Here is a 26302-nt window from a genome sequence, read left to right on the forward strand (position 1 = left end):
CACCTGCCTCACAGGTTGTTGTGGGGAGTTGTCTGTTGTGTGTGTGGGGGGGAAAGGCATTTGTAAGCCGATCTGGAAATCCTTCGGGTAGTGAAAAGCAGAGTATAAAGGACAGCTTCCCTTCCAAGTATTTTTTCTGGAGGAACTGATCTTTGTAATGTTTGGATGAGCTGCAATTCCAGGGACCTCTGTTGGCAGACTGCAGAACACTAGGCTGTTTAAAGAATCAAATAGTTTTTCTTCAGAAGATAGACAACTATGCATGGAGAGGGGGAGAAAGAGAGAGAGAGAGAGAGAGCTCAAAAGGTGTGCTCCTGTTGAGTCAATTAGGACACTGGAAGAGATAATTAGAAACTGAACAGGAAGTTCCTAACCTATCTATGCTAAATATACATCCCCTCTGATGCCCCCTGCAGGTCACTCTGAATATCCTGCTCAATTATGCACACTGCAGGTCTTGCATATCCCATCCCTAGTTCCTACTATGTTTATTTGATCAGACGGAAATGATGGGAAATGACTTTCCTTTCCTGTCAGGTGACAAATCAACTGTCACCTGACAGGAAGGATGTGTGTGGAAGGACAGGCTATTTCAAGGACTGGGTTGAGCCTATCGTTGGCCCCCAAAAGGAAGCCACTCTAGAAAGGCAATTTTGGAAGGACTGTTTAGGGGTGTAAAATTGCCATGGATTTGGTTATTGTGTTGTTAATACCCCCCTTTGGGTTGTCTGTTTAAGGCAGGGGTAGCTAACCTGTGGTCCTCCAGATGTTCATGGACTACAATTCCCACAAGCCCCTGCCCGCAAATGCGGGCAGGGGCTCATGGGAATTGTAGTCCATGGACATCTGGAGGACCACAGGTTGACTACCCCTGGTTTAAGGGACCAAAAATGGCTGGAGATTGATCTGACAAGAGTTGCCAACCTCCAGATAGCGGCTGGAGATCTCCTGGGATTACAACTCATCTCCAAATGGCAGAGATCAGTTCGAGCAGAGAAAAATGGCCACTTTGCAAGGCGGACTTTATGTCATTGAAGCCCCTCCCCTCCTGTAACCGCCCCTCTGGGCCCACCTCTGAAATCTCCACGTATTTTCCTACCTGGAGCTGGCAACTATTTAGGCACCCTGCTTGTACAAGACCATTGAACCCCCTTGAGGGATTCTTCAGTGGGGGATTGAGGGTAGGTTTTGGTTACCAGGTTGGGAAATTCCTGGATATTCCAAGACAGGAGGGACTTCCAAGGGGCACAATATCATAGGATCTGCCATTGAAAGCAGCCATTTTCCTCAGAGGAACTAATCTCTCTTGTCTGGAGATCATTTGAAATTCTGGGAAAACTCCAGACTGCACTAGGAGTTTTTTTATGGTATTTTCTTAGCGTTGTTTGTTAGAATTCCAAATATCAATGCAGCCATGGGCTCTAGCAGTCACTCAGTAGGGGAAAAGCTGTTTGTCAATTTCTGCTCATTCTATGGGGGAATAGACTGAGCTGAAATTGACAAATAGCGTTTTTTCCCCCATTGGTTGACTGTGAGCCCATGGCTGCTTTGGTATTTAGAATTCTAACAAACAACGCTAAGAAAACGGCATTAGAGAATCTTCTAAGGATTTACATTAAGAATAAGGACATACGTTAGCAGTGGGATGAAATTCAAAAGAAATTCCATCTAAACATCCGGAAGAAGTTCCTGACAGTTAGAGCGGTTTCTCAGTGTAACAGGCTTCCTTGGGAGATGGTGGATTCTCCATCTTTGGAAATTTTAAAGCAGAGGCTGGATAGCCATCTAATGGATAGGCTGATTCTGTGAAGGCTTAAGGGGGTAGCTGGTTACAGGGGATGAGTGACAGGGTTGTCAGTATCCTGCATAGTGCAGGGGGTTGGACTAGATGACCCAGGAGGTCCCTCCCAACTCTACGATTCTATGATTCTAAGAATTTGTGTGTCACTGATGAAAATTTTGGTTTGAAAACGGCTTGTATATCTGAACTCTGTTCCAGCTCAATTTGAATAAAGGAAGAAAAAGAATTGCACCAGTTTCTTTATTAAATTGCCTTCACACAACTGGTGGGCCCATTTGTTTTTGGCATCCGCTAGGAGGTTGGCAACTCTACATCTGTGCTTACCACCACCCAAAAAAATCAACCCCAAAGTAATATTTAATTCATTTTATACCCTGCCTTTCTTCCCAATGGGGATCCGAGTGGCTTATATCATTCTCTCCTCAGTTTTGTATGTTTTATATATTTTAATGTTTCCTATGTTATTTCCCTTGCTTCGAGGGATATTAGGGGACATTAATGGCATGGGGAAATATTGTAATTGGTTTATAAGCATAAGAGCTGGTTTATAGACATCTGTTCCACATTATATATTTCCGGTAAGGGTTTGGAGGAGGAGCATGTCTCATGCCACTCAGCGCTTAACACCCACTCAGGGTGGCTGTCCTGCTCCTGAGTGCCTCCTCCTCCTCCAACCGGCTTGCCTGTCTGTCCAGCAGCCAGCCAATCACTTTCCGTCCCCCACCCCTTCCTCCTTCCACTTCCCTCTGAGGCTTGGAGGCTGCAGATTCCTGCTGAGTGAGAGCTGCCCCTGCCAGTGAGTTCCCTAATAGCTGCCTGCAGCCTTTCCAGGTCCTGCAAGGAGGGGGAGGCTGTTTGCAGAATTCTTCCACTCCACTCCCCTAATCTAGTGCCCGTTGTATTCCTGAATGCAACAGGCTTGGCCCCTAGTGAGACTATAAATTTTGTTAAGCAACCTGTTTCCTACATATTTTTCCCAGAAGGTCATGGGGAGAACAACCCCCCTGCTGTTTACCCACCGAGCTCTTCAGATGGAGATTCCTTTAACATTCATAGCTAAAGTGGCTAACCCTAAATTTGTCATCTATGAATTTGTTTAATCTCTTCTCAAAACCATCTAAGGCTAAGCTATTTACTATCACTACATTTTATGGCGGTGAATTCAATTGATTATACCAGTAATACCCACATGCCATGTTGCCCCTTGGGTTGTTTTCCAGTGTCCTCATGTTTCTCCCTCAAGGTGTCTCTTCCCCAAAGCAAAGAGCCAATCCTGGCTTTCTTCCATCTCACCGGAGCAAAAGGGGCTTCATAAACTCTCAGGAAGCATCTCCTTGGCATCTGCAGGGAGGACCCATTCAGATATGGCTCTGCCTATCACAGGAAGATACCTCGGAACCTTCTAGCAACTTGTGATTCTCCCCACTCATCGCAGCCATTTTGCGGTAACGCCCACAATCTTTTGTCACAATTTGTCACAGGTTCAACAAAATTTTAGGTCCTCTAGATTACGAATTGTGGAAAATAGTTCCTTTTGTCTGTCCTGAATCTTCTTCTCCTGAATTCTAGCCTTATGTGAGAGAGAGAACAAGTTCTCTCTGTCCAATTTTCCCCACTCTATGTCTAGTTTCTCCCCATCTTCTTTGGTTAGATTGAAAAGTCATCAGATCTTTAGTATGACCTCACAATGAATATGCTCTAACCTTCTTTGTGAGGAAGGGGTATGTAAATATTTATCACCTTCATTGTCGCCTGCAAATTTTTTTGTGTGTGCATCTATGAGGCCCACCTCAAATGTCACTGCAGGTTTCTGGAAAAACAGAACTGTGAGACGAACGTTTAGATTCCCTTGCAGAATGTGATCTGTCTAACGAGTGAGGCAGTTAGAAACAACAGATTTCAGCAGAAGAAATGTGTCATGTTATAAATTCACCGTGCCTTGGGAAAGCTGTTATGTGCCCTTTAATATGTTGCTAAGTGGAAATATATAGGGATGGGATTGACTGCAAATTATAACCTTCCTAACATTGGAAAACTAGTTCAGGGGATAGAATGGTGTACATTCAAGACAGTTTCCTTATATTGAATCACACCTTTAGCCCATCAAAGTCAGAACAGTCTATTCAGATTGGCAGTGGCTCTCAAGGTCTCAGACAGAAGTCTTTCACATCAACTCCTACCTGAACCTTTTAGCTGGAGATGTAGGGGATTGAACCTGGGACCTTCTGCATTTAAAGCAGATGTTCTATCACAGAGCTATGTGCACCTCCCCCTGCTTTCTTGCAAAAAGAAAAAAGACCAATTAGCCTGTTGTCCATATCAGAAAAGCCATATGCTGCCCACCTACAACTAAAGCTCCAGAGTTGGTCCTAAAATGTATCAATTCTGAGCAAATCTGTTTTTAAAAGAGTTTATCGATATTATAGCATGCATATGTGTTCTCCTCTCTAGCTGATATACATCATATTCTAAGGAGAATTTGATTACCACTTTTATGGACCTCAAGGCAGTCTTTGACAACATCTCATGCACAAGGCTTTGGATCAAATTAATTAATAAGAACATAAGAAAAACCATGTTGGGTCAGGCCAATTTTTAAAACAATTCCAGCTTATCAAAGAATTTTCTTCGTGGCTCGACACAATGCTCCACCCCTTAATAAATTATTCAGTAGATTTTCAGGTAGCCCGATCAAATCAGTTATGATTTGTATTCCTCAATAAGATAAATTTTTATTTCTCCATGAATATCACATTTCTCTATATATCCTCATAATTACCATCTAATATATCTGTTGTCTGGTAAATATAAGGATATCACTCTTTACATAATCTACCACCTAATTGCAGCCTTGAAGATCTGTCCGAATAAATAATAATTTTTCACCTAGATCAAGCTTTTTCAACCAGGGTTTCATCAAACCCTGGGGTTTCTTGACCACCCTGGAAATGGGTGGCAGTTAATGAATTGTAATATATTTTTTAGGTTTCTTAACCATCAGGTGATATGACCACATATGGTCATATTGACCTGTCCCCACTCCCCCATTGCCAACGATGGGCCTTGAGGAGGGACAAAGGGGAGGGGGCCCAGGTAGGCATTTATACAGCTATGCTTCCAAACCAAATTCTGCACAATTGCACCACCATGACCGTTTACGCACGGGAGGTTTCATGCCAGGCTGCAGGCTGGAGTTTTAGTCGTGGCAAGTTGCCCCCCCCTCTTCCTGCACCCACATGGGGGAGCATTTGGCCAGGTGCACCTCATCCGCTCCCGATCTGTGCTCCTGCACAGGAGGTGGGGCATTGAAGTTCCCAGTGCATAAACGGTCCATGATAAAAAAGCTGAGAAAGGCTGACCTAGATGCTCATATGCTTCTTATGGCCTCACAACTGGAAAGAAAACATCTCTGTGGTTTTCCACCTCATTTATCCCATTGCGTAGAATGTGCCTGAATAACTGTTGGGTATATCTTGTGGACATGCGTTTAACACACAGGGACTCAAAAGGCCCGTGTGGTGCTTCCCTTCTACCACCAGGGCCTCTCTAATTGTAAATGTTTACTGCATCTGTTTTATCAGCAAGTACAACCAGATCTGTTATGAGATTAACATTCTCTGAATTCCCCTTGCATGTTTTCAGCAGCTTGTGAAGCGAGATGAATCAGTAATATCATAATAATTGGACAGTTGCCATAGTTTAGAAGCCAATGTGACACAGGCTGTTGAGAAGTCAATACAACATACTGAGAAATCAATTCAGCATGAGAGTAGTCAGAGAACATCAACAATATAGAAGAAGAAGAAGAAGAGTTGGTTCTTATATGCCACTTTTCTCTACCAGGAGTCTCAAAGCGGCTTACAGTCACCTTCCCTTTCCTCTCCCCACAACAGACACCCTGTGAGGGTGGTGAGGCTGAGAGAGCCCTGATATCACTGCTCGGTCGGAACAGCTTTCTCAGTGCTGTGGCAAAGCCAAGGTCATCCAGCTGGCTGCGTGTGGAGGAGCAGGGAATCAAACCTGGCTCACCAGATTAGAAGCTACTGCTCGTAACCATTACACCCAGCTGGCTCTTGGGCAGAGGAGCTACTCAGGGACAATAGGAATCAGAACAGCTCTGACAGAAATTAGACTAAATTAGACTGTTGTTTTATTTTGTAAATTTTATTGTTGTGAGCCACTTGGAGCCAGCTGTGATGGAATTGGCAGTATATAAATATAACTAATAAATAAACTATTGTCACCCCTCTAGTATTCCCATCTCTTTAAGAACTTGCCACAATTTGTTGTGCTCCACACAATCTGTCTCTTATCTGTCTTTCGAGAAACTTATATGCAGGTCAAGAAGCAACAGTGAGAACCGGGCATGGAATCATTGGTTCAAAATTGAGAAAGTAGTTCGACAAGGCTGCATACTGTTGCCTTGTCTATTTAACTTGTATGTAGAGCACATCATGAGAAAGGTGGGGTTAGATGAGTCACAAATTGGGATCAAGATTGCAGGGAGAAATATCAACAACCTCAGATATGCAGATGATACCACTCTAATGGCAGAAAGTGAAGAGGAACTAAAGAGCCTGTTGATGCGGGTGAAGGAGGAGAGTGCAAAAGTTAGCTTGAAACTCAACATCAAGAAAATGAAGATCATGGCATCCGGCCCTCTAAACTCCTGACAAATTGATGGGGAAGAAATGGAGATAGTGACTGATTTTATTTTTCTGGGCTCCAAGATCACTGCAGATGGGGACTGCAGCAAAGAAATTAAAAGACGCTCCTAGGGAGGAAAACTATGGCAAATCTAGACAGCTTCCTAAAAAGCAGAGACATCACCCTGCCAACAAAAGTGCATTTAGTCAAAGCTATGGTATTCCCAGTTGCAATGTATGGCTGCGAAAGTTGGACCATAAGGAAGGCCGAGCATCAAAGAATTGAGGCTTTTGAACTCTGGTGCTGGAGAAGACTCCATACTGCTTTTTAGAAGGCCAGATCCTGAAGATGAAACTCAAATACTTTGGCCACCTCATGAGAAGGAAGGACTCCCTGGAGAAGAGCCTAATGCTGGGAGTGATTGAGGGCAAAAGAAGAAGGGGATGACAGAGAATGAGGTGGCTGGATAGAGTCACTGAAGCAGTAGGTGCAAACTTAAATGGGGAATGGTAGAGGACAGGAAGGCCTGGAGGATCATTGTCCATGGGCTTGCGATGGGTCGACAGGACTTCCCACCTAACAACAACAATTGTCATCAGTTTGAGAGCCAGTTTGGTGTAGTGGTTAGGAGTGCGGACTTCTGATCTGGCATGCCGGGTTCGATTCTGCACTCCCCCACATGCAACCATCTGGGTGACCTTGGGCTCGCCACAGCACTAATAAAACTGTTCTGACTGAGCAGTGATATCTGGGCTCTCTCAGCCTCACCCACCTCACAGGGTGTCTGTTGTGGGGAGAGGAAAGGGAAGGTGACTGTAAGCCGCTTTGAGCCTCCTTCGGGTAGGGAAAAGCGGCATATAAGAACCAACTCTTCTTCTTCTTCTTCTTCATCCCCTGTAGAAACAGCTGTGATCTTTAAGGAGCTGACCTTAACTCCAATTCCCTTTGGCTAAACTCATTCCCTTTGATCAGATATTGATCTCACAATGAGCTATAAAGTTCCTTTACCTCAAAGGAACAAAGATGATGTGAGGATTTAGGAGGGCAATTTCAAGAGCTCAAGGATAAGGAATCCCAAGTTGGTCTGTGATTATTTGGAGGGAAGACTGCTTCCTTCTCTGTCCATAGACATACCATGATTCCTATCAAGCCTTCTTTTTGCCTGCCCAGGTTTGAAGTCGCCTTAGCAAGATGGACAGCAGTCACTTGTCCTGTGTTGTTCAACATATTTATAAATGGTTTGGATGAAGGAATGCGGGGGTGCTTATTAAATTTGTAGATGACACTAAACTGGGAGGGGCAACAAACACACCAGAAGACAGAAACAGGATACAGGATGATCCTGAAAGGATAGAAAATTGAGCTAAAATGAATTTCAGTAGTGACAAATGTTAAGTTTTTCATTTAGGTAGGAAAAACCATATGCATGACTATAGGTTGGGCAAGACTTGTCTTGGAGAGCCAGCCTGGTGTAGTGGTTAGTAGTGTGGACTTCTAATCTGGCCAGCCGCGTTCGATTCTGCACTCCCCCACATGCAGCCAGCTGGGTGACTTTGGGCTTGCCACGGCACTGGTAAAGCTATTCTGACCCAGCAGTAATATCAGGGCTCTCTCAGCCTCACCCACCTCACAGGGTGTCTGTTGTGGGGAGAGGAAAGGGAAGGCGAATGTAAGCTGCTTTGAGACCCCTTTGGGTAAAGAAATCAGCATATAAGAACCAACTCTTCTTCTTCTTGGCAGTAGTATGTGTGAAAAGGATCTGAGTGTCTTAGCAGCCCAGACTCTGAACATGAGCCAGCAGTGTGACTTGGTAGCTAAAAAGGCAAACAGGATTTGGGACTATATTAAAAGAAGTATTGTGTCCAAGATGTTTGTGGAAAGGTTGAGGGGGCTTGGTCTGTCTAGCCTGGAGAGAAGATGACTAAGAGGTGATAGGATAATCATCTTCAAATACTTGAAGGGCTGTCCTAGAGAAGATGGAACACAGTTTTTTTTTTCCTGTTGCCCCAGAGGGGCAGACCAGAACCAATGGGTTGAAATTAATTTAAACGTTTTTGGCTAAACATCCAGAATAAGTTCCTGACAGTTAGAGCAGTTCCTCAGTGGAACAGGCTTCCTCAGGAGGTGGTGAGTTCTCCTTCTTCAGAAGTTTTAAAGCAGCGGCTAGATAGCCCTCTGACAGAGATGCTGATTTTATGAACTTAGGCAGACAGTGAGTGGGTGGGCAAGAAGGGATGCGCCAGGGTTTGTCTCTTGTGCCCCTTCCTTGCATACCCAGAGAATTGCTGATCACCACTGTGGGATGGTAACTGAATTTCCTCCAGGCCAGGCTGGATTCTGAAGATTTTTGGTGGGGGCGGGGATCATCTGGGCATGGAGTTGGGGTCACTGTGGTTGGGCAGGTAGTTGTGAGTTCCTGCATTGTGCAGGGGGTTGGACTAGATGACCCTGGAGGTCCAACTCTATGATTCTATGACTACTAAATTTGCCAGTTTTTGCTCTTTAAAAAATGATTTTAGATCTGAACTTACTCCTCATCTCTGTTTCATTTTGGGCCCCCCGAGATTTCATTTTTAGAGCCCAGAGGGGAGGGCTCGAAGCCCTTGAAGAGAGATCACAATAACACATTAACAGTATTTTAATAAGGCATTCCTCAAAAGGTAAAAATAGATTATGATTTATTGGAGCCAAGTTCCAGGAAACAGGGACTGTCTCGGCTAAATATGGACATTTGGAGCAGGATGAGATATTGGCTAGTCAGCAAATGGCTCGTCTGCACATCTCCTATTTTAAGGTATCGGTTTTTAAAGTACTGCACTGTTTTAAAACACCTCCTAGCCACTTGCCAACATGAACGGTTCCCTTTCCAAGGTAGGAGGCTGCAGGGATCATTTATCCACACCGAGTTCACAGAATGGAAAAGACATGTACAACCATATTCTTGAAGGGACTACACACTGGCCTATTCCGCACAAGGACCAATGTTGCCAATTGGTTCCTGAAAGCGGAAACGCTGTTTTTAATAGTGCAATCTCGGCGTTACGCATACCTGCCTTTGTAGTGCAATCCTGTAGCGTTTCAATTGTTTCCCACAGTTTTCCGGTCTCGCAAATATCGCTATACAGGAAGTTATTTTTTCTGTGCTTTGTCCCGCCCCTGGCCGTCAATCAAGGGAACAGCCAATGGACGGCTGTTATCATGCTCCAGAAAAGCCCCTTTCCATTTAAGAACAGGGTTTTTAAAAAAAACAAAAACACACGTTGCAACGAATATGTCTTGATTCCTCCTAACGTAGAGACCCATCTAGCTGGCGTGTGAGCTGGCGAGTCATTGTTAACACGCTCCCCCGAGTGAAAAAAAATTCCCCCCCCCGTGCATGGGCATGATTTTCAGCCGAAAATAAAGTGAAGTTGCAAACGGGGCTGTGTTGTGCTTGGTGGCTTAGGGGAGCTTTAAAGCAGTTCTGTGGAGGGACTGTAGCCGGAGAAGCCTTGCTGGGTGAATGAAGGCTCGCTGGTTCATTGCTTTCTGCTCACTCCAAGGGAAAAAAATGGCGATCGCTTCGCCGGAAGTTCGGAGGAGAGAGCCAGGGGGAGGGACTTGGCTGGAATCGCAACAATGGGAACGCACATGTCTTTTTCGCTACTGTTGCAGATTGTTTGCAAGAGTGTAGCGCTTTTCGGAGGGTGAATCCACTTTTCTGGATTTCCCTTTAAGCGCTACAACGAATCACTTTTTGCGGGACTGTTTCAAGAGTGTGGCAGATTGTGTGCGACATCGTGCGTAACTGCAAATTAGTAGCATTTACAATTTGCAAGCCTTTTGCAACATTGAAGTCGTGCAGAATGGACCACTTTATTTTCGTTTGTTTTTTTAAATTAACTATATGCATCCCCTACTGTTTGGCCCTCCTGAAGGCCACCAAGATAACTACCAAGTTAAAACACACCCCATAAAAATTGCACCTTAAAAACCCAACAAAAAAAACACACATCATTAAAACATCAAAATCCCAAGATGTCATAGTCCCATTGTATACGGCACTGGTCAGACCACACCTGGAGTACTGTGTGCAGTTCTGGAGGCCTCACTTCAAGAAGGACGTAGATAAAATTGAAAGGGTACAGAGGAGAGCGATGAGGATGATCTGGGGCCAAGGGACCAAGCCCTATGAAGATAGGTTGAGGGACTTGGGAATGTTCAGCCTGGAGAAAAGGAGGTTGAGAGGGGACATGATAGCCCTCTTTAAGTATTTGAAAGGTTGTCACTTGGAGGAGGGCAGGATGCTGTTCCCATTGGCTACAGGACACGCAGTAATGGGTTTAAACTACCAGTACAACTATATAGGCTAGATATCAGGAAAAAATAGTAGTTCAGCAGTGGAATAGGCTGCCTAAGGAGGTGGTGAGCTCCCCCTCACTGGCAGTCTTCAAGCAAAGCTTGGATACATAGTTTTCTTGGATGCTTTAGGATGCTTAGGGCTGATCCAGCGTTGAGCAGGGGGTTGGACTAGATGGCCTGTATGGCCCCTTCCAACTCTATGATTCTATGATTCTGTGAAAACATCAGGCAGGAAAGAAGGAACACTGAGGGCCCCTGGTCACCCAAGTGAGCTTGCACAGCAGGAGTGGGGAATCTCACCAGGGCCTATTCTGGGCACAATAGATAATGCACTTTCAATGCACTAGAAGTAGATTTTCCTGTTCTGCACAAGAAAATCCAGCTGCCAAAGCAAATTGAAAGTGCATTATCCTATGTGTGCAGAATAGGCCCAGGGCCTGTTCCACAGACTTCAGATAATGTGCTTTAAAAGTGTATTTTTCTGTTCTACACAGGAACATCCAGCTGCAAAAGCACATTGAAAGTGCATCATCCAACCCGTGCAGAATGGGCCCCGGCCTGGGTCCCAGATACTAGTCTGATATCACACAACACTGGCTCCCCCACTGCAGTTGAAATTCCACTGCGATCTCTCCCACCTAATGTGGCACAGCTGGGGTTGCCAACACTTGGCTGGGAAACACCTGGAGACTTTGGGGTCAGATTTGGGGCAGGGAGGGAGCTCAGCGGAGTACGAGGCCACGGAAGCCAGTCCCCAGGCGGGACTGGCATCTATTTTGTCCAGGGGAACTGGTCTCTGTCGTTTGGACCAGGGCTGATTCTGCACCTCTTGGGTACTGCACTTTCAATGCAGTTTAGCAGTAGACTACCCTGTTCTGCACAGGGAAATTCAGCAGCAAAAGCACACTGAAAGCGCATTATCCAACAGGTGCAGAATCAGCCCAATTCCCCCGGACAAAACAAATGCATGGGAGCGAGGACCCTAGGCATTATCCCCCCCCCCCCCCCCGCAGAGGTCCTGCTGCTCCCTCCCCAAACCCCCAAGATTTCAGGGTAGTCAAACTGCGGCCCTCCAGATGTCCACGGACTACAATTCCCATGAGCCCCTGCCAGGGGCTCATGGGAATTGTAGTCCATGGACATCTGGAGGGCCGCAGTTTGACCACCCCCGAGCAACCAATCTCTCCAGGGGGGTTGATCTCTTGTCTCCTGGAGATGAGCTGCAAAAGCAAGGGGGGGGTCCCCAGTTCCCACCTGGAGGCTGGTGTCCCTCTGGGCCCCCACAGTCTCGGCTCCCAAGGCTGGCCAGGGAGCGAAGCGCGCTAGGACCGGGGCCGGCTGTCCTCCCGGGCCTTGCGGCTCGGATTACAGGGGCAGCAGCAGCAGCAGCGGGCGGGCTCCGGGTACGCGGGCCCACGCTAGGACCCAGCGCGGCGGCCATGCTCGGGGCAGTAGGTAAAGCCCGGGCATTCCTGTCATTCCAGCGCGAGGATGGGGCTGGGGCTGGCGCGGCGGCCGGGGGGTCCCCGGGTACCTGCTCGCCGGCGCGCGCCGTCCCAGCCCCGCAAGGGGACGGCGCGCCCGCGGGCTGGAAGCCGAGCCTGCCTCCCCGCCGCCTCTCCCCCCTCCTCGGCCTCTGAGCGGCGGGGCTGGGGCGGGGGAAGCGCCGCGCGGGTCCCGCAGGCCGGCGGAGGCTTTGGCACGGGCAGCTCGGACGCCAGAGGAGTCCCAGGGAGGTAATGCAGAGCCCGCGTCCCCGGGCCGGCGCGCGATGGGAGGGAGGGAGGGGGTCTTTTTTTTTTTTTTTTAGGGGGGGCAACCGAGTTTGCAACTCTTTGGTGAAGGGGAAAGGCTGGGATGGCTGCAAAGGGGCGGGCTGGTCTCCCCCCTCTCTCCGCTGCATGGATGTTCCTTGCAAGCGCCGGAGCCGGAGCGGCGATTGCACATATGGCAGAATGTGCCGTTTGGGGCATGCCGAGGGCGGGAGGAAATGCCTTCTTTGCTGGTCATCGCCGCGGCCTTGTTGGTCGTCCCGCTGGCCGGGAGAAGGGCAGCCCAGGGAGGCGCCACCTAAATTGAAGGGGATTTGTCTCTCCCCCTCCCCTCCCCTCCCAGCAGCACTGGGTTTTATATATATATATAACTCGCAAGGTTGCAAGAAAAGAAAAAAGAATAAGCCTTGTGATTTGGGAGTGTTCAGATTCTGTTTATTAGTCAGCCAATGGCCTTTGTAAACAAATTAACAGCATACAAAATCAGTTAAAATTAAGACATGAGACTGAAAAGTCACGAGGAGTTTAAAAGTTGTCAGTTGAGTTCCTATATAATTTGAAAACAGAACTTCTAATGAGACCCGTTTGCATCCTTAGCCTTTCTCCCAGGATCTCTGGGGCTGCACTTCTTTGCCCTTTTCCCACAACTCTGGGAGGTTGGCCAGGCCAAGAGATCGGGGCTTGAGTGGGATTCTCACCCGGATCTCCCTGAAAGTCCAGCACTTGGGTCCACTGTACCATTTTGCCTTGTGTGTGTTGTCCTTTTGGAGGCTAATGTAGTAGGACTCTTTGCCCCGATGCAGCAGATGTATGTTTTGTTTGTATAGAAATAAGTCTGTCAAAGAGAGGGATTTCTTTCTCCGTTTGTGGGGAATTAACAGCTAAAGGGGGATTGTTTCCTTGGTTGTCAGATTTCTCGGAAGTGCTGGGATTGGGCAAAGTCACACCGGCTTGGGTTGAGGCTTTTTAAAAGCAAAATGGCAGGCCCCTGTGTCTTTAATGGCTCACTGACAGGAAAATATCGAAAGCTGCAACTTTCCCCATCCTTGCATCTCCTGACGGGAATAGATTCAAGCCGCCAGTTGTGCGGCTGTAAAGGCCATGGGGACCTATAAAAGAAGGAAAGAACTGGAAATCCTAGTTCTAGTGCCCAAGGCACAAATAATGATTTTGAGCTATGTTTAAATTGTCAGATGGGAGGCATTGGGGCTCCTTCAGTGTGCAAAGATGTTAAGTTGTCTTTCCTAGAAAGTTTACTCCACAGGGAGTGATTCCTTTGAGGTGTTGGAGAATTACTGATTGATTCAAAATGTTTTTTTGCCCCGGTTTTCCAATCGAATCCAAAGCAGCTTGCTGTGAGAACAAGCAAGGATAATATCATTAAAACCCCCAAAAGTACAAATCAAGAAGGCCAGTAACAAGAACAAAAAACACCTAGCATTTAGCAGACAAGAATAAATCTGCTGTGGGAAATATCCAGTCATATCATATCAAGAGGATATAAAACATCAGCACCAACCACAGGAACGAGATCAAAAGCCAGTATCACTCTGCCCATGTTCAGAGATAGCCTCTTTGTTATTACTCTACACTTCTAGAGGGAACCCAACTCTGATTACCAGAACGGGGACTGGGGCTTCAGATCCATATTCCGTAGTTGGAATCTGGAACTGGCCATGCTACTAACTAGATTTTAAGCGCCATTATTATTATTATTTATTTATAATAATAATTATTATTATGTATTATAATAATAATCATTATTATTTATAATTATAATAATTATTATTTATAATAATTATTCTATTTATATGCCCCCCTTCCCCAGATTTATTTCTTATTTAGACTCTGGCGGATAACAACATAGTAATTAAATTAGGCCCAGCTTGGTGTAGTGGTTAGGAATGCAGACTTCTAATCTGGTGATCTGGGTTTGATTCCCCGCTCCCCCACATGCAGCAAGCTGGGTGACCTTGGGCTCCGCATAGCACTGATAAAGCTGTTCTGATCGAGCAGTGATATCAGGGCTCTCTCAGCCTCACCTCCCTCACAGGGTGTCTGTTGCGGGGAGAGGAAAGGGAAGGCGACTGTAAGCCACTTTGACACTCACTTCTGATAGAGAAAAGCAGCATATAAGAACCAACTTCTCCTAAATAACATTAAAATAACAGTCAGTAGTTAAACCAGTTAAGACACATTTAAACACCTCGCTCCGTTCTGCTGCCACACCAGTAGATCCTTCTCATTTGTCCCAAGGGTGGGCCTGTCGCAGGAAAGGGCCATCTCAATGGTGTTACTGGTTATTGGCCCCAACCAAATGGCTGGTGGAAAAGCTCCATTTTGCAGGCCCTTCAAAACTGAGCCAGCTCTTGAACGGCCCACAGCTCTTCTGGTGGCTCATTTCATCAGGTGGGGACCGAGAAGGCCCTGGCTGAGGCCAAATGTACATCTTGGGGACCAGGGATCGCCAGCCTGTTTGTATTGGCTGAGCAGAATGCCCTTTGGGAGATATAGCCAGCCAGGCAGTAGCAAATGATTGTGTATGTAGGACATATTGTTTGGTTACCACAGGAAGAAGTAATTTTGGAGAGCCTGCCTTGGCCATGGTCTGGCCTTGTTTATGTCCCACCCAACGCAAATCAAAACTGCATCCTGATCAGAGAATTAGGCCTTAGTATTTGACTCTCCGCCTTTCCTGCACTGTTAAAAAACAATAGATTCAGGTGTGCAGACATGTTGGTGTGAAACAAAAGAACAATATTTGAGTCCAGTGGCACCTTAAAGACCAACAAAGGTTAGTTCTGGGTAGAAGCACACGCGCACAAAAGCTTCCACCCAGAATTAAACTTACCCAGTCTTAAAAGTCCCCCTGGACTAAAACTTTGTCCTGTTAAAAAGAACGGAAGTGTTGAAGTTCTGGCTTCCTTCCAGAAGGTCTTATCAGATAAGCCTCAGGCATATTGATCCTATTGTCTTCAAAGCGCTTTATAGTAGCCCACAGAAGTCATATTGTACACAGGAATCTCACCGTTGGATTGTGAAAGCTTGAAGAGGAATTCTCTCTCTGTGACCTCTTCAATTCCTTCTTAAGCCCATGTTCTGGGTTTGGAAGAAGAAGCTAAGAGAAGAGGTAATGTGTTGTGGTGGTTTGTCAGACTAGAATTTGGGAGACCCGGCTTTGAATCCGCACGCTATATTGGAAACTTGTGAGCTTGGTCCAGTCCCTCTCAACCTTAACCCACCTTGAATACAGGAAACTGCCTTATACTGGATCTAACCATTGGTTCATCATGGTTGGTATTGTCTGCTCAGACTAGCAGCAGCTCTCTGGGGTCTTGGGTCTTTCCTATCACCTACTGTTGGGTCCTTTTAATTGGAGGTGCCAGGGATTGAACCTGGGACCTTCTACATGCCGAGCGGATGCAAACCCACTGAGCCACAGCCCTTCCCTACACCTTACTGCATTGTTGTGAGGAGAAAGTGGAGGGAAAGAGAATGGTTCTTGTCAGGGAGAAAGCTGGAGTATAAATTAATAGTTTAGAAAAACCTGCAATTCTGCTTCCTGACATTTGTCAGATCCTGAACCTTTGAACGGGTGTGAGAGAGATTTTGGTAAGTAAGGGTGATCTTTGAATCAGACTTTTAACTTTTCTGTTAAAACATTGCCATAATTTTTAGTGCATTTTCTGTAAGGGCTGTTACCTATATCAGGTGCCTTATAATGGCTAGAGCCATAATTCCCCAAAATTTGTGCAGTGAGAGACCTGTTAGCCTGCCGTGGGAAGCCTGTTAAATTATTGAAAGCTCCTGGGAACCCCCTGAGGAGGATCCCTGTCGCATCTCTGTATGATCCAGTGTTCTAGTCGCACTTCTCTCTAGCTGGGCAACATGAGTAAATTCTGCCATTTGTGTGTGCATCAGGTGTGAAGAACACAGACCTAGCGCAATTACCTGCCCTCAGAGAAGACTGCTTGTTGCGTCTCTGCCACAATTGCTGTCATGTCAGGCCTTTTTTTCCCCCCCAGTCAGAAAATCTGGATCATGCGGGAACATAACAGTGGGGTGAAGACCAGGGTTTTTTGTTGTTGTTTTTTTAACGTTTGCATGTGATGACAATAGAGCATTTGTATCGTAAGGATGGAGTGTGGTTGCAGTTCTAATTTGGGGAAATGGTTTACGTCAGGCATCAGACAGTCCTAAAATCTTCGGTGCTATTCTGTTGAGTTTGGCTGTCAGGACCCTAGATTGAAAAACTGCTGAGCTGGCAAGTCTGTCACCTCCCATCTCCAGTGGCCGTGATGAGGATATAATAAGGCAACACGATGAATGCTGCTGATCGGAGCTCCATAGAGGCAACTGAGGTACTAACGTGATCAGTAGTAATGAGGGAAAGCACCAAGACCTGACGGCCTTCTGGCAGAGTCTTATAAAAAGATGAAGCATGAAGTGTCCCTGCCCTTACAACGAGCAATGAATGAATCATTGATGGTGGTATTGAAGCATTCCCAGAATCCTGGCAGCAAGCGTATATATATATCGTTAGTTCCCAAAGAGGGAGCTGATATGCGGAGAGCACAATCTTAGAGGCCAGTGGTTCTCAACCTTCCTAATGCCATGACCCTTTAATACAGTTCCTCATGTTGTGGTGACCCCCAACCATAAAATTATGCAAGGGTTCTTTCACAGAAATTAAACCAAAACTGACCAATGGCAAGAAGATCCATTGTTCAGGATTGTATATAAACTGGTTTTTTGGGGGGGTTTCTCAGTTCAGTTCTGCCTCTTGTCCCACCATGCCGATCTCACTTTTTTCTGCTTCTCCAGACAGACGAATGGTTTATCTCGATCTACCCCGCAAGGCGGTTGTGTAGATGGTGCCCCCTTCCCGGCTAAGCTGCTTTCCCTGCTGCGACCCCTGTGAAAGGGTTGTTCGACCCCCAAAGGGGTCCCGACCCCCAGGTTGAGAACCCAGAAAAAAATTAAATATTGGGGCATTTATTTAGACATAGATTTTAAGAAAATAATCCAGAACGGTTATTCTAAAACTTGGGGTCAAATCATGCAAGAATTGGAGAGATGGTCTAAACAGAATGTGACGTGTTCAGCAAGAATAGCAGCCATAAAGATGGCGTTACTACCCAAAATGAATTTCTTGTTTCCGTCTCTCCCCTTGGACATCAAGGGTAAAACATTTCAGAACTGGCAGAAAGAGATAACTTAATTTAAATGGAACCACAGGAGGCTTAGAGTGGCCTTCAAGATTTTGCAAGGTGATACATGAAAGGGTGGTCTAGGAGTGCTCACATTAAAACTATGTCACCATGCTGCGGCGTTGACATGGATTGTATGTAGATTGTATGTAAAAAGGGACCTTATGTTGGAGAAGATCAGTTTGAGCCAAGGTCTGCATAATCTGCTCTGGCCACATGATTATGAAAAACCCAGGAAGGAAACTCATTTTATAAGAGCGTCTTTTTTGATGATATGGAATAATACAACGAATAACTTAAGTTACGGTTGTGAGCTATGGCCCGCTCTGGCCACTTCAAGGAGCCCCGAAGCCCAGCAGAGGGGAGGGGCAGCTGGTAGCACCAGCTGGCACCCACACAAAGGCGCAAAGCTCTGTGTCTGTGTGCAGGCTCTGGCTGGCACGCCGCTGCCACCCCATCACAGCGTCGGCCCGCTCGGGCATCGGTGTTTGCCGAAGTGCACCGGAGTGCGCAACCCTACCCAAAATCTCCTTACTGAAATCCCTGTTGGAGGCATATGCAGAACAGAGTCAGCAACAGAAGCTAGAAACACTGAGATATCTGGATTTAATATTGTCTCAAGGACAAATAAAAGATTACTCCCAGATGGTACAAGAGTATAGAAAATTAGACTGGCTTACAAACAATGGGTAACCCTGGGCCAGTCAGAGCTCTCTCAGCCTCACCTCCCTCACAGGGTGTCTGTTGTGGGGAGAGGAAAGGAAAGGTGATTGGAAACCACTTTGAGACTCCTTCGGGTAGAGAAAAGCGGCATATAAGAACCAACTCTTCTTCTTTAGTAATATCAGGGCTCTCTCGGCCTCCCCTTCCTCACAGGGTGTCTGTTGTGGGGAGAGGAAAGGGAAGGCGACTGGAAGCTGCTTTGAGACTCCTAGTAGAGAAAAGCAGGGTAGGAAAACCAACTGTTCTCACCGAAAGGCAGGATAAAAATGCTTGGAAAAAATTGGGGGAAGAATTCAAAATCCTTAAAGTAACAAATAGATCTTCTGTAGTCCAGATGCTTTGCTGGACCTCTTTAGAGTGATCTGCACTAGAGGTAGGTTTGATTTTTCTCTTTTAAAACAGGCATTAAAGTGGTTATGTTTTTCATGGTCTGTGCAGTGGGTGCTGGGAGTTTTGGGCTACGACTGGGGACACTTGACTTTAAATGTCAACTTTGCCATGAATTAGGTCTCTGCCTAGCCCACTTTGCAGGGTTGTTGTGAGGATAAAATAGAGGAAGGGAGCTGTATACCCTTCGAGTTCCTTGGAAAACAGGAAAGATTAAAACGACTAATAAATGATAAAGACAATGAGATTTACCTAGTTCTGTCTACATTTAATGGGGAGAAAGTGTAGCCCAAGCTGGTTTCCAAAGAAAAGAATACCGAACCCTCTACACGAGATCAAAACCATAATAATACCTAGGACCTAACATTCATGTGCTGATTACCCCTCCAATTGAAGGTCTTGTGCATTTCCACTGCTTCCTAATTCTGCAGAAGACGGGGCTTTTTGCAAGCAAAACAATGTGTGCATTTTTACGCATGTATTATAATTTGTCCCATTTGCTGACTTTTGCTATTTTTAGCATATAATTCTAGACATGCACAGGAGAACAATTATTACAGCAATTGCCATTCTGATGGGGGCACGCCAGCATTTAGGTGACTTCTATGCAGTTTGTAACAGCAGGTACTCAGTCCCTTTCACGGAGTAAATGCTGAGTTGATGCTAGGTCTCTCTTTAATATATGTATAGGTCCCTCTTTAAAGTACATATATATCTTCTTCAGCAAATAATGGTGTGATTTGCATAAAGCACACCACATGCCGGGTACCCACAATGGGCTGTCGAATTGTGCGCTCAATTCCGAGCTAATGATCTTAGAAGTCCTTTCTTTGGCGGGCGGGTTGATAAAAGGCGAAGGAGGGGGAGGAAAGAAAAGGCAAATTGTGTGTTGACTGCTCTAAATGCTGAACATACAAGGAGGATTATCTGCAGTTATTTACCTTCACAGGGTTCTTTTCATGTTGGAAACTGCAGTGGGAGGTTAAAGGGATTTGAGCTGCTGGGTGGCAGATACAAAAAAAAAAAGAAGGTAATCCCTTTATACTAAAGTGATAATAATTGGTAGTGGTAATAATAGTTTGCTTATGTGGGTTTTTTACCCACCACCCTTGAAAATAGGCTGGTTCAGGTTACAGTTAAAAAATGCAAACCCCAATAGGTAACATTAAAACCATAAAACATAGTTACCAACCTATACTAGCGATAAGAAAATAGGTAAAGGTATCCCCTGTGCAAGCACCGGGTCATGTCTGACCCTTGGGGTGACGCCCTCTAGCGTTTTCATGGCAGACTCAATACGGGGTGGTTTGCCAGTGCCTTCCCCAGTCATTACCGTTTACCCCCCAGCAAGCTGGGTCCTCATTTTACCAACCTCGGAAGGATGGAAGGCTGAGTCAACGTTGAGCCGGCTGCTGGGATCGAACTCCCAGCCTCATGGGCAGAGCTTTCAGACTGTATGTCTGCTGCCTTACCTCTCTGCGCCACCAGAGGCTATGATAAGAAAATACCTCCCCATGTTCTTGTCCACCCCCCTCTCACTGCAAGGCACTCGAAAGCTCACGCCCTGAATAAATCTTTGTTGGTCTTAAAGGTGCTACTGGACTCTGATTTTATTGTGCTACTTCAGACCGACACGGCTACACATTTGAATCTATCTCTGTCACCAAATCTTTCGCAGGTTAGGAGGTTTCCATGGGGGTGTTTTTTTGTTGGGGAGCCCATTAGATGTTATAGGATCATTGGCCCCAACCAAACGCTCTGTGGAAGAGCTCTTTTTGCAGGCCCTGCAGAACTGAGCCAGGTCTATGGCTGAGGCCAGGGTAGGGGGGCAGCTGATGTGCACCCCCCTAAAGAAGATCTGCCACCAATTTTTTTTTCTTTTTTGAAACAGCTTTAATGGTGGTCGCTGTTGCATGATTGATCCCTTTGGGCAGGTGTATCGGTATGGGATAGGTTTTATTTAATACCATATGGGGTTGTATTTTTATGGGTTTTAATGGGGGGGTTATTGGAAGCTGTTTGTAACTGGCCACTGGGCAGCTTGCTGGGAGTCGTGGGCTATAAATCCTAATAATAATAATAATAATGATAATTATAATAATGATAATTTAAAAAATTGAACCTGGACCTTCTGCACATGCGCCACTAGTGAGCAATGGACCCACGGACGTTCATTGTTGATATCTGATGTTGGGTTGAATGTGCAAAAAGTCTATCACGCACATTAAGCTCTTTCGTTATCATCTAAAGCAGGGGTAGTCAAACTGCGGCCCTCCAGATGTCTATGGACTACAATTCTCATGAGCCCCTGACAGCATTTGCTGGCAGGGGCTCGTGGGAATTGTAGTCCATGGACATCTGGACATCTGGAGGACACACTCCAGTTTGTCTACCTCCCTCTTCAACTGGGGTGCCCAAAACTGAACACAGGACTCCAAGTGAGGCCGAACCAGAGCAGAGTAAATGTCTTGAGAGAAAGACTCAGGAAAAGGCAGCTTCCTGGCATAGGTTGCCACCTCCGGGTTGGAAAATACCCAGAGATTTTGTGGTGGAGCCTGAGTAGGGAGGGGTGGGACTTCAATGGGTGTAAGGCCAAAGAGTCCACCTTCCAAAGTAACCATTATCTCCAGGTGAACTGATCGGTCACTTGGAGATCAGTTGTAATAGTGGAAGATCTCCAGCCACCCCCTGGAGGCTGGCAACCCCAAGTTCATGTGTATTAATTATTGTCTCGCTGGCCTATGGGAAAGAATACTTATGGCACCAGGAAAGATATAAAGCAGGGGTAGTCCAACTGCGGCCCTCCAGATGTCCATGGACTACAATTCCCATGAGCCCCTGCCAGCAAACGCTGGCAGGGGGCTCCTGGGAATTGTAGTCCATGGACATCTGGAGGGCCGCAGTTGGACTACCCCTGATCTAAAGTCAATGCCGATAATCCGATTCCTGAACGGGGATAATTCATGCCTTTCCCTAGCAGTGTTGAGCAGTAGGAGTGACGCAACCAAGCTGCCCAATGAAAAATCAGCTGGCGAGGGAAGGAATGTTCTACGCACATCTGGGGAAGTGTCCTTTGAGCCATCGGTCATACAAAGCACGGAAACCTGATACCCCGTACAGGGGTGGGGGAGGAGGGATGCTTTTCACAATAGGAGTTCGGAAGCTGAAACTTTTAAAAGATAGATTCAAATGGGTAGCCGTGTTGGTCTGAAGCAGCACAACAAAACAAAACCAGTCCAGTGGCAATTTTAAGACCAACAAAGATTTATTCAAGGCGTGAGCTTTCGAGTGCAAGCACTCTTCCTTAGGAAAGAGGTACTCTGTATTCCCCTGAGTCCAGAACTGGGAACTGTGGCAGATGCATGCAGAAGAGGAGAACAGGAAATGCATGATTTACAGCTCTCCCTCCGCCTTCTTTTTAGCCGCCCAGCGTTTCAATCTTGTCTTTTTCATCAACTGAGTAAAGACAGAGCCAGTTTTACTGCCGTATTGTTTTGAAGCCAGGGATTATTAGAAAAGATGTCTGTGGTTAGTCTCTGGGGAGAGGAAAACCAGTAAATCCAATTCAGGTTGACTCATTTCCTTTGAGTGGGGGGTAGGTGTTTCTCCCCCTGGGGTAGCGTGCCTTGGTCAGTTACGGAAAGTGGAAAGTGTTAATTGAGGAAACACACCTCAGATGAACAAAGAAACCCAAATTTGCTAGACATAGCTGAGTCTCTGTCTAGGACACACCGCCCTTCTCTTTTACAGTCTGTAAAAAAAAAACCAACCAACACATCAAACTCACCCAAAACCTTTCATGGGAAATATGCTTTGAGTTTGTAGTGTAGGTGTGTCATCAGTTGTTTTACCAAGCATGAGCCCTGGTCTTGGTTTGATGCAGCTAAAATATCAAAATGTTTACCCCCTGCTTCAGAAGTCCACAAATATTCCTTCCTTCACTGTCAGAAAGTTAATTTAGTTTTTCGTGCACCAGAACAGATCCTTTGGAGAAAGTATATATTTTATTACTCTTCCACAATTTCTATCCCTTCTGGAGTTTAGCAAATCTACAACTAAATCCCAGTCTTATTTCTTGATCTGCTTTATGTGCAACTATAGATTCCCTGGCAAAGCAGCTAGAAGTCTGAAGAGGATTGAGATACTTTTAATCTGTGCTTTTAATGCTTTCATTTTACATCTGGGAAGAAGACAGGAAAGCACTTTAAAATTCTGTATGTAATCTGCCCGGATACCCTCATTCTGCACAGGTTGGATAATGCACTTTCAGTGAACAGGAGAAACCAGCTGCAAAAGCACATAGAAAGAGCATTATCCAACATGTGCAGAATGCTGCTTCATCAGACCTTGGAACCTAAGCAGCTTCGGCTATGGTTAGTACTTGGACGGCCCAGTGTTATTCGCCGTTTGATTTCCCAGCTGCATCCACCACTTTGAGTGATCATAGAGCCAAGAAAGATGAAATCATCAATGCGTTCAATGTTCTCATTGTCAGTCATGACTTTGGTGCTACTGCCCAGTAGTTGTCATGATCTTGGTCTTTTTGATATTTAGGTATAGTCCCATCTTTTCACTTTCTTCTTTTAGACTCTTTGTCAGGATCTTCAGATACCACTGTAATGATCAGATAAAGTGGAATATAAATGAAGCAATATGATATTCCATGTTTACAATGCAAATTAAAATTGTGCATAAATAAGTACTCAGCTCTTCCTTAGGTAGGCAATGCATTCCTTAGGCAGGTAAGGTTAGGTAGTGCATCAGAAAGGAGATGTCTCTGCACATTATGTTGCATTAGATTTTCTCCCAAGGGCTTCCTGGCTAGAATATTCTGAGACTTGTGGTGCCACCTTTTTTCCAGATAATTGCAACTGTGAGATTTTACTCCTACACAACCTGGCTAAGGGCAGCACTGTTTTTATTTCTTTATTATTTATTTATTTAGATTTTTATACTACCCTACAGCTCTGGGCGATTTACATAAAACATTTTAGAACATTTACATGGAACAATATCAAAATCAATATAACAATAACTCACCATCTAGAACAACATTTCAACAACAATAACTTTGACATTCCCTCGGTGGTTCGACTTCTCAGTCTGAGGGTGTGTGTGTGGGCAGGAACCTGTAGTTGTTTTGGGTAAGTCGGCCTTGAGCAAATGCCTTTTTAATTCTTTTCTGGAGAAAGAAGAGAAAGTTTTTAAAGGGGGCATGCCCTCGCTGTAGATCAGAAACCATTTGCACTTGAAACCATTTGCACTAGTTCAGCAGTGGAATAAACTGCCTAAGGAGGTGGTGAGCTCCCCCTCACTGGCAGTCTTCAAGCAAAGGTTGGATACACACTTTTCTTGGATGCTTTAGGATGCTCTGGGCTGATCCTGCGTTGAGCAGGGGGTTGGACTAGATGGCCTGTATGGCCCCTTCCAACTCTATGATTCTATGATTCTATTCTATGATTCTGTGAAATTATAGCAAATTTTGTAGGACGCTTCTCCGCAATATTTTGCATGCTCCACATTTGCCAGATAATATGATTATACATAAGAAAAGCACAGATTCTTAGAATGGCACATAGAATGGCAAACACTCACCACTTGGCATGATAGTTGATAATCCCAGATGAATTTTGGAGGTGTCCAGATGCATAGTTCATTTGTTCTCACACTTATGTAGGTGAATATGAATGTGAACAATCACATTTGCTGTTAAAATAAGTGCATTGGCCTACTGAAGACCGCGACATGCATCTGATGAATGAGGCTGCAGTTCACAGAAGTTTATGCGACTATATACATTTCATCAGATGCATGCAGCAGCTCCTCCCTATGCAGGTAATGCGGAATTATTTAAAGTTTATGAAGAAGCAAAATTTTCAGTGGCAACCAAGGGATCAGGAAGTGCAGGGTGAGGCTTAATTAAGCAAAATTCATGTGTAATCTAGGAAAGTACAGAGACCATTCACATGAATGGGTGATGAATTCAATCTATATTCGTGTTAATATGCTGATTAACACCTGTGAAGGCTGAGGAATCTAAGATGCTGATGAGGTGTTGAACATGTTTAATGACCGATGGATCCCAAGGCCTTGTTAAACTTTGAGGAGATGGTGTCAAGCGACTTAATTAATTTTAATTCAGCAGTTTCACTTACATTGAAGCATCTATAATATTCTCCTGGAGAATAAGGACTTTAAAATAAGCAAGAGGAAGTGTTCCCAATACTGCCAATTACATAATGTGATATCACTTCCAGGTGGTGCTCTGGGCTAATTCTCCAAGTCTCTGTGGTCTTTACCATACAGGCTAGGATACATTCCATGAGGGAAGGCCATTGTTTCTCATCTTTTTCAGTTCCTTTGAGATTAGGAAGCTTGGGAGGGGGGCTTGTAATTCCCTCTTCTAGGTGAGTAAATAGCAGAGCATCCTTGGGGAGTCAGCAGTTCTCCCACTGCTTTCTGAATTTATAAAGTCCATTCATGCTTTTGGATAGGGGTTAGCCTGGTTGTCCTATGTAAAGAGAATCTATGTAACGTCATTCAATAAAAGAGCCAAGCCTTGTCAAAATTCAAAGCAAGGGATCCACAAAGAGTAGCCCATTTATAAGACAGCTCATTAGCACAACTGAAACAATACCATTTAACATTACTGCGGATTAATAATCCCTTAAATTTCTGCAGCCCAAACACTGGTTGTCACAGAACTTGTATTAGAAGAAGAAGAGTTGGTTCTTATATGCCACTTTTCCCTACCCGAAGGAGGCTCAAAGTGGTTTACAGTTGCCTTCCCTTTCCTCTCCACACAACAGACCCCCTGTGAGGTGGGTGAGGCTGAGAGAGCCCTGATATTCCTGGTCAGTCAGAACAGCTTTATCAGTGCTGTGGGGAGCCCAAGGCCACCCAGATGGCTGCACGTGGGGGAGCACAGAATCGAACCTGGCATGCCAGATTAGAAGTCCACACTCCTAACCACTACACCAAACTGGCTCTATTAGGAATTAGCACCCAAAAGGTGCCACAATTATAAATACTTGCAGGAACACCTGGTGTAACTGTGCTACACTGGTATAAAACTGGTTTCCTGTCAACTGTGGACAGGTAATTTTAGTATCCTGATACCGACCTCTCCAGTAGATCTCAACATCAAAATTTCGTTTGCCGTTTTAAGAGAATGGTTCCTCACTGATCTATATTTCGTCATAGCTTGAAGCAGCCCTTTTTAAGTTTGAGAAACCAAAACGTTTCTGGCTTTGAGAAATCCCAGAAATGGTGGAACCTTCCAGAATAGGGTTGGGAAGCATAGCTGTGGACACGCCCACTCAGGGCCCCTCCCCTTCCCACCCCCTCCCAGCCCATCATATGGTCATATCATCCAATAGATGTTTAAGAAATTTTAAAAAATATATTAAAAATTAATCAAC

General features: G+C 45.4%; 1 protein-coding gene across 5 annotated transcripts in view; it reads left to right on the forward strand.

The window, feature by feature from the left end:
• Positions 1 to 26302, forward strand: part of AMOTL1 (angiomotin like 1) — an 86470-nt gene that overhangs the window by 23772 nt on the left and 36396 nt on the right. The window contains exon 1 of one of the 5 annotated variants that reach the window (XM_077341474.1): positions 12214 to 12244. The exons of 3 other annotated variants lie outside the window; for them this stretch is intronic. In XM_077341474.1, coding sequence (XP_077197589.1) covers positions 12229 to 12244 — 16 coding nt within the window. In that variant the 5' untranslated portion in view covers positions 12214 to 12228. One more of the 5 variants, XM_077341478.1, reaches the window with a different exon arrangement.

The sequence above is a fragment of the Paroedura picta genome, chromosome 6, assembly GCF_049243985.1.
Source record: "Paroedura picta isolate Pp20150507F chromosome 6, Ppicta_v3.0, whole genome shotgun sequence".
Classification (NCBI taxonomy): domain Eukaryota; kingdom Metazoa; phylum Chordata; class Lepidosauria; order Squamata; family Gekkonidae; genus Paroedura; species Paroedura picta.